This window comes from Aristolochia californica, unplaced genomic scaffold (assembly GCF_029961685.1).
Source record: "Aristolochia californica isolate CCGP_79_NKW_82.1479 unplaced genomic scaffold, dmAriCali1.0.hap1 SCAF_1, whole genome shotgun sequence".
NCBI classification, from domain to species: Eukaryota; Viridiplantae; Streptophyta; class Magnoliopsida; order Piperales; family Aristolochiaceae; genus Aristolochia; species Aristolochia californica.
In genome coordinates, this window is record NW_027181770.1 from 60,773,024 (window position 1) to 60,781,453 (window position 8,430).

Genomic DNA, 8,430 nt, shown 5'->3' on the forward strand with positions numbered 1-8,430 from the left:
TGAACCCTTCGAAAGGGAATAAAAGAAAACAAGTGCAACCTCTGGACTCAGGAAAACAAACAGACCCAGATTTTACCAGGAATGATACGGTCAGGTTGCAATACCCGGATGACAATCTTTCCCACATGCATTCAGTGTTTCTCACATAAACCGTAAAAGCATCAAAAGATGAAACAATTTCTTTCCAAAACCATTACTGGAGAATGTAAAACATGCTACCTTTTGATTTCAATTGATAACAAATCTTCTGAAAAAAACAAAGGCATTGCCTTGGGCCATTACTAAACTTCCTAGTGAGCACTCGGGTGTTTCGTACCACAACATTTCTCTCTCAATTTTCTTTCTTCTTTTCCTATTATTTTTTTTTCTTGTTGTTTACCAGCCTGCGGTTATAAAAGAGAGGCCTTGTGAAACTGAAGCAGGGGGGCACTAGTAATAAACCCCCGTCTCTCAAAACTGAATAATGATTGTACAGCTATGTACATTTGCAATCAAATAATCAGTTATGTTGTGAACTGTTCCTGGATCGCATGTAGCTCATAAACTGACCTGGCAACTCCGCTAGGAGAGAATGCACCACGGATATTTCTCCATCTGCAATGTAAAAGAGATAAAAACGAACTGAGCTCATGTGAAGAAAGAGAAACAGAGGGAAAGGAAGGGCGTGGATGTATTACTTTGGACATCTTTCATAAACTGCACTATATCACGTGAAGCTATTCTACCAGTCGAGCTTTCAAGTCTTTCACCTTTATCAGCATCCAGGATCTGCCAGAGGAAGGTGAAAACATTATATAATCCTAGTGTAGGGACAATTAATAAGTTTACGCTTGAAAATCAAACAACCACAGAAGAAACGAGCAGTACAGGTACTATGAGAAAGCAGGCGGCAATACCTCCATTTCTTTAAAATCAGCCCCACCAACTCCGACAATTAGAATTGACAGGGGCAAATCTGTTGCTTTTACAATTGCATCCTTAGTCTCTTGAAGATCAGTAATCACTCCATCCTGGGTAGAATTTCATGGAGTTTTAAGGCAAGTTGTGAAAGAACCAGAAGAGGTAATAAAATGACCTCAGCTTTACCGTGATAATTAACAGGATAAAATACTTCTGACGGTTTTGGATGACTGATTCACTTGCCATCAGTGATGCAGTATTTATTACATGCCCGAAAAGGGTTGGCCCAGCTAATGACACATTCTGAAGAGCACTCATATAAGCCGACAGTATCCCTTGGATTCCTTCAACCTAGCAGTTTTTGAAAAAGAAAAACATCAAACAATTTCAGCATTTATAACAAACTCACACCATTCTTGATTTATGACCATCTCCAAAATTTTGAAGATCACCTCAGCCTGGTACGTGCTTCCATTCAAATTGAAGCAGTGAGACACAGGACCATCAATTGGCCTTGCACCAAAACCCCATGCAGGGAACCGCTTGTCTGTATCATAGAACTGCAAAACTTCTCCCATGTCTAATATTGCCTATGACACAATTCCACATTAAACCATTGCATAAGAACCAACAAACCTTCAGTAAAAGAATTATATTGCCTTCAATATAGGTTGGTGCTAAGATTCATTACCCTCTGGTAAGCATTTGGTCGACCAGAAGGGTCAATATAGTGCAGAGAATCTGGAAGCCTGGGGTTTCCATTTGAAGCTGACAAAAGAGAAGTCCACTAATCAGTTTTGGTCAAACATAAACAAAGAAACCCACATATACACTATGACTGCTTGCCTACCTGTAAAGTCAATAGCCACCATCAACTTCAGTTCATATCCACTAGCAATGTAATCCAAGAAAGTTGACTGCTCACTTTCACAATATTGCTCCACGAATAATTGACCCTTAGTTACCTGCAGAGAAGAACAAACCTTTTATGCTCCAGATATGGTTTCACTAAGACACTAACACAAGAAATCTTTTAGGCAAAAGAAAAGTTACTATAAATAACATTTATTGCCCAAGTGACAATTACCTTGTTTTCATAGTTATGTCCAACAGCAGTGGGTATCAATAAATTCTCACCACTCTGACTCTTTTGAAGATCTTCCAAGCTACTCAATGATTGTTGAACCTTACTGTTAAATACAAAATCTGTCAGAAAAACCTATTACAGTGTAGGAAATATGGAGACAAGAACAGAAAGTAGACTTACCCAATTAAATCATGTTTGCCATTGGTATTGAAGTTGAAGCACTCTATTACTAATAATTTATCCTGCATGTCATAAAAAATGAATAAATTGTGATAGCAAAACCAAAAAATATATACTTGGATTTGAGGGTAATTCTTGTTTGCCTTGTTTCCAAGCTGTTGCATGTTTATGACCACAGGTTTCCATGTTGGGTTCAGATCATTCTTTTTCGTTTCTGTTTTGCAAATTGGAATGGGAGGCCCACTTTCCACTATTTTAGATATCACCAAGAAAGTGTCCTGCAAGAGAAGAAGTTAGAAACTCGTCCAACACTGTAGTAATCATCTGCCTTTGGAAATGAAATATTTGCTGATACCTACACTTTTCGAAAAGAGGTCCTTGTTTTCAAGATCAGAACACCGAAATACCATCTCTATGGAGGTTTTTGAACCAAAACATTCTTCAGCACGAACAGTAAGCTCTCCAAAATCTGTAGGACCAGGTCCCTGTTCTCCTTTACGCTCAAGATGTAGCACCAAAGACCTAGTTGGTTTAGTGAGTATCTGCATATGAACAAAAATAAACAAATAGCATCACAAGCTAAACTGCAACCAGCATAACTTGACAAATAGCCCAAACATAAAGTTGCTTCGCTTCTCATGAAAACTTTGCATGTTACCAAACAAGTTAATTTAGATTTCCAGTTATCACATTCGTATCTCCACTAAATACTAAAAGAAAAAGAAAAAGCATAAAAAACACCAGCCAATGAACACAGGTAGCAGCTATATGATATTTAAAACCCATCAAGAGCCACTATACATCAGAAAATTTACAGAAATGGCAACCTTCAGTAGCATTACAGATCATAGAAACACCATCATCATGCTTTTTCCTGAAAGTTATGACATTATGAGAAGTAGAACCATGACATTCACTTTTCCTAGCATATTCTATTGGAAATGGTATTATTCTGCTTTTCTTGGCATTCGTATTACCCTCCTATGGACTGACTAAACTTTTTTTTTTTTAAAATAGGTGAGTAGCTTTGATTGATCAAACCGAGCAAGCTGAAGTTACAACGTCATAGAGTACAATATAGGATACAATTTGGCCTAAGCCAATGAAAGGATGTTTATTTTCTTCAACAATCTCAAGAAAGTTCCCAAAGACAAACCTCAGACAGAGCACATCTAGCTTCACCAAGAAACTGCAGCTCTTCCAACTTAAGTGCCTGCAAAATTTAATCAAGTTTTGAAGTTGAGTACCACAGACATCAAAGAATCAAAACAAGGTTCAAGGATTGAGCCTTTTGGCTTAATAGCTTCAGGTAGTTCCAAGTGTGATGCCTTTAGATTCAAGTCTCACCAGGGTTTAGGATCTAATGTGTGTGTGATAACCATTTTTTTTTTATTATTTTGAGAAAAAGATGCTGATGGTTCACATGTTCTAAATAAATAAATAAATCACTAACTGCATTACTTCCAAGCTTTCCACTACCAAACAACAAGAAAGGCATTGAATTACATGAAATACTTGTGTCGGTCAGGATTATGAGAAACTTTCAGGTTACCCAGATCAGTTTCATGTCTCTTTTCTACATTTCCACAGGCAATTTTCTCCACTACACTAGAAGTAACAGTATATCTGGGTTCTCACTTGCCTATGATTACCTTCAGTGCTGACTACATTACAGATTCTCATGGAAGCAAATAAGGAAGGAAGAAAATAATTTCTAACCTTCACTGGGACATTGTGAAACTGTACATCAACTTCATACACCTGGAACCTGTCATGAAACTGTTCCTGATAAGGCATTTGATAATAATAACAAAGAGATTATCTGCTTACCAAGAAGGTAAAGAATCTAAAAATTGGACTAAGTTGTTTCAATCAATAGAACCAGCAAAGAAACTAAAGTAGCAGTTGGCTGAAAAACTGTTGAAGCTTACACCAAAGGCTGCACAACCTCAAAGTGGAACATCATATTATGTTTTGTAATCCATACAGGATTTAAGGAATTCAGAACTACTTCAGTGCGGGCAACCTCCTCAAGGGTTCCATCTCTTCTCTTTGCATAAACGACTGCCATGGGATCACTCTACACACAGAACACAACTTATTCAGCAGGCTAAACCTAAACAGGAATGTAAAAATAAGCATTTTGTCAAGGAAGACAAGACATGTCTCTATTCTGTCAATGTTTAGAGATCTTCATTATAAGCTACACTTTGCCATATAAATATACAGTGAGTGCAAATGATGACCAGCATTAATTTATTGGATTATTAGGTGCCAGTCAAAGAAGATAAACCAACATGGAAAAAGGAAAGAACAAACACTGGGGCTCCCCTAAGCCCTAAGAATCTCCCAAATAAATAATTATGACCATCAATGCTTTAGAAAGAACGAGCAACGAACCTTGGAGACCTCATCACGATTACGCAAATTAGATGCAGATAGAGACAACTGTTTTCAAGTTGACAATGAAATAAAGTCAGTAATTGTGCAGAATAAACGAGAAAAGAGCATTATATGATAACTTTTGCTACAAATAAAGAAGATATCAGCTAAAAATCTATCATGGCTACACTCAAATGAAAAAGGTCAAATTGTTTTGTCCATATTATTTTTAAAATGTGTTAATAACCATATTCGCAATGAATAATCAAGATTCTGATCCATGGCTATCATATCCACCAAGAGGATATGAGTGACGATGCTTCAAAAGCTCTACAATAACATTTATGAACAAAATCCGTTCATCATAAATTACTTTGAGATGGAGGTAAAATATTCTGAAATAATCTAGATGAGTGAGAACAACAACTTAAACAATTCAGAGGCCCCTATTATCCAGTGATGAAGCAAACTGGATTAAAAACAATTCTGAAAACACCATTGGGAAGCTGTCATCTTTTCATTACAGTTCAATTTTGCAGTTTAACAACCAGCCATCACCTTGTTCAAGGTTACTCCTATAAACCAATTCAGTTCAAAAACACCTCAAAAAACTGGCCTTCAAGCTTTCCTTCTTTTGTCTAGACAAGGTTTTCTATTCATCAGAAAAAAAAGAGGAAAAGGAGATTTTCTTGCTTCTTACCAGTTATTAAAGGACAACAAACTATACAACGCAGCTTCAAATAGCAGCAGGTTTAGAAAACTTGGCGGATTGATTTTTTTATTAAGCACGTATCAACAGAAAACATGAGTAGAAAGAGTTTGAGGGACTGCAAAAACAAATACAATCCCAGCAGACTCAAACATGAGTTCAAAGATATGCAAGAATGCGTGAAGGTCGTACTTCAATAGACTACAAAGTCATACACCTATGGAACAGCAGAACTTCTTGGGCAATAAGCATCTGAACAGGAGTAAAGATAATCCACGAAAGCATCACAAACGTAAAGAAGCAAAGAAATGCATCACAACAAACGCTACAGCTCCATGCCAACCCCAAAACCATTTCACAACATATTCAGCAATCTACCTCACTGAAACTAGCAGGCAATCAAATCCACCCACGCGCATTCTCCACCAATCCCACTCGACACTAAACCCCTCCAACCACAATTAAGATCCAAAAACAAAACCAATGCCGGCGAAAAAAAATCACCTCGATCTGCGAGAAGAGTCCGTAGTAGCCGCGAGATCTGAGAAATTGGTTGACGGCCTCGTTGGCTTCCGCGCCTCTGCCCCTGCCATTGTTAAAACCAGCCGGGCCGCCGCCTACTGCATGCTTGCCCCCTACAGCATCAGAGCAGCAATTCCCCATTTTTTTTTCCACAAGAATCAAGATTCAAAAACGAGCGACAGCGACAGAAGAACTAATACTGAAAATCAGAGACCGAAAGCGCGTCCGAAGATTGGGTGAGAGAGAGATCAATGGGATATCTCGTATCTTCCCGGCTTTAAACTGATAATTTTTCGCTCGCAGTCATTTGATGTTCTCTTTTTAACTTCCAAATCATAAACGGTCCCCCTTCCCTCGTTTTATAGGAATGGAAAGGCATGGCGTCTTCAATCAGTCTACGCGCTTTTACCGGAACGAGTGTCGTTCTTCGAATTTTACCCCTGAGCCGGTTCGAGGAAGGATAGAAGTTCTGTTCAGAGTCGAATCACCCAAGTCAGATCAAGACTCGGGCGGACTCAGGGTGGGTTGGGAGAGACTCGCTCATTGTAATAGGGTTAAGTCTGACCCTCCACCACCACCAAGTTGCAAGTTAATTCGGTGGATCAGAATACCATAATTTGATTAGAGTCTCAAATGGGTCAACGCATAGTAATTCAAAACCAATTTTTCTTCTTATTGTACATTCGAATGAAGGCTGATAACGCAAAACACAGGCAATATCCATTCCCCCTTCAATAATGAGAAAAAAAATTCCTACGGACCCGTGCAGGATCATGCCCACCACTGAAGCATCGAAGACACCCAATATAGGTAAACAAAGAGACGTGACATCGATTACGCTTGACTTGTGCGTACGACGGAATGTCTGGAGACTGGCTCATAACTGAGCAAGAACGCAAAGCACATAGAGACCTCTGGAATTCTGCCCATCATGAGAGGTACGTCAGAAGTTGAATTCATGCCATGTGAACTGACAAAATTCAAGGTCAAGCAGCGACCAGAAACCAGAGACCAGCGACCGAGACTGCTGTAAAGATGAGACAGACAGAGAGACTTACTTGGCCTATACTTTTGATTGGGAATTGAAGCAGAAGGGTGCAACCCAACCCAGAAACCGTGTTGATGTCATCAGCATCACCCGTTCTCGGAGCAAGTAAGTCAACCAGAAAATTGTATTTTCTGGTAGATTACAGGAAAGTAAACAATAAGGGTAGAGAGAGAAAGAAAGAACAGAGATAAGATGAAGAAGGGAAAGCCGTTCACTTGTGTCAATACAACCTCCAATATAAGAGGTTGGGAATGACAAGGAAAAACTGATGGAACCCATGAGAGAAGCTTCATCGTGGTCCTGGATAGAAAGCATCTGTATGGTTTGGCTTTTGCTCTAGAGTTTCACCTCCCCTTTGATATGCCCATAAATATTGAATTAGAGATAGACTTAAATTGTAGAATTTTAATCACTTACAATCTCTTTGTGTAATTCTATAAATAGTTTACACATGATCAATTATAATCACGGTAATATTATTCTTCATTCTTATATTCTATATGGTATTAAAGCTTTCGATCGATTAATCAAAACCCGTCTGTCGTCGTTGAAAATCCTTATCAGAAGCGGCCTCCGTAGTTGCAGCTCACTATCATCGCCCATACCTAGTATTTTCTTTCTCTTTCTCCGTGCAATTTCGTTGGGGGGATTTTAAAAAACTAAAAAAAAAAAATAACCCTGTCGCCACCGCTTCACCGAACCCTTCAGCTTTCATTGCCGGTCCAACAAACGGCAGCGGCTTCTGTGTTGTCGCTTAGCTACCACGCCAGAACAGGCAACTCCACCACCGCTCGTCGCCACTCGCCGTCGCATGCCGATGCGGCGAGCCAGAGTTCCGACCCTCTGCTTTGCTCGTTCGCTCGTTGACAGTCCTGCGACGCCGCCAACATCACTGTCGACCCTCTCCTTGTCGTCGCCATCGTTCGCCCTTTCAGCCACAGTGTCAACCGCCCCAAACCAGCCGGTGAAAATTATTTCCCCCCTTGGACGCATCGTTCCGCTTCGCACGTGGGATTTAACACTTGTGGCATTTTTTTATTTATTAAAAAAAAATCTTCTTTATCCTATCCGAACAATGTGATTCCATCCACTCCAGCCGCCTCTAGTGCCGCTGTTCTTCCACCGGACGAAGCAATTCTGTCCGCACCAGCCGCCTCCAATGCCACTGTTTTTCCATCGAATGATGCAATTTTGTTCGCACCAGCCGCCTCCAATACCGTTGCTCTGCCACCTGATGATGAAATTCCGTCCACATTTGCCGCCTCCAGTGTCGTTGTTTTGCCACCCGACGATGAAATTCCGTTCGTACCAGCTGCCTCCGGTGCCGCTGCTTTGCCACCTGACGATGAAATTCCGTCCGCACCAACCGCCTATAGTGCAACTACTCTTCCACCAGACGATGCGATTCCATCTGCCTCTATTGCCGCTACTTTTCCTTTGGACGATGCGATTCCATCTGCCCTAACCGCTTTCAGTGTTGCGGTTCTACTCAACTGCTACCAATGTCGCTGCTCTCTCCAAACACTTCTAAGAACATGCTTCCTCTTTTTTAAGATCAAGATTGGACTCTCTTCTCTCCTCTCAGAGCTCCATCTTACAAGG

The 8,430-nt window shown here is 40.2% G+C and overlaps 1 protein-coding gene across 1 annotated transcript; it reads right to left on the reverse strand.

Moving 5' to 3' along the window:
- Window positions 1–87: 87 nt before the first annotated feature.
- LOC137954331 (protein BONZAI 1-like) lies at window positions 88–6,173 on the reverse strand. Its single transcript, XM_068801652.1, has 16 exons — window positions 5,763–6,173; window positions 4,568–4,615; window positions 4,099–4,247; window positions 3,887–3,935; window positions 3,324–3,380; window positions 2,527–2,709; window positions 2,311–2,445; window positions 2,168–2,229; window positions 1,988–2,090; window positions 1,751–1,865; window positions 1,592–1,668; window positions 1,353–1,490; window positions 1,087–1,251; window positions 897–1,010; window positions 678–768; window positions 88–594 (listed from the first exon to the last, which is right to left on the reverse strand). Exons 1-16 carry the CDS (start codon window positions 5,919–5,921, stop codon window positions 500–502), a joined length of 1,740 nt encoding a protein of 579 aa, XP_068657753.1. The 5' UTR covers window positions 5,922–6,173; the 3' UTR covers window positions 88–499.
- Window positions 6,174–8,430: the final 2,257 nt, after the last annotated feature.

What these genes read in the sequence shown, in the direction of transcription:
- LOC137954331 (XM_068801652.1), bottom strand. Translation starts at nt 5,921, where the DNA reads ATGGGGAATTGCTGCTCTGATGCTGTAGGGGGCAAGCATGCAGTAGGC. An exon ending in GAGGTTGTGCAGCCTTTGGT is followed by an intron (nt 3,936 to 4,098) that starts GTAAGCTTCAAC and finishes GTTTCATGACAG; the next exon opens with GTTCCAGGTGTATGAAGTTG. An exon ending in TGCAACAGCTTGGAAACAAG is followed by an intron (nt 2,230 to 2,310) that starts GCAAACAAGAAT and finishes TATGACATGCAG; the next exon opens with GATAAATTATTAGTAATAGA.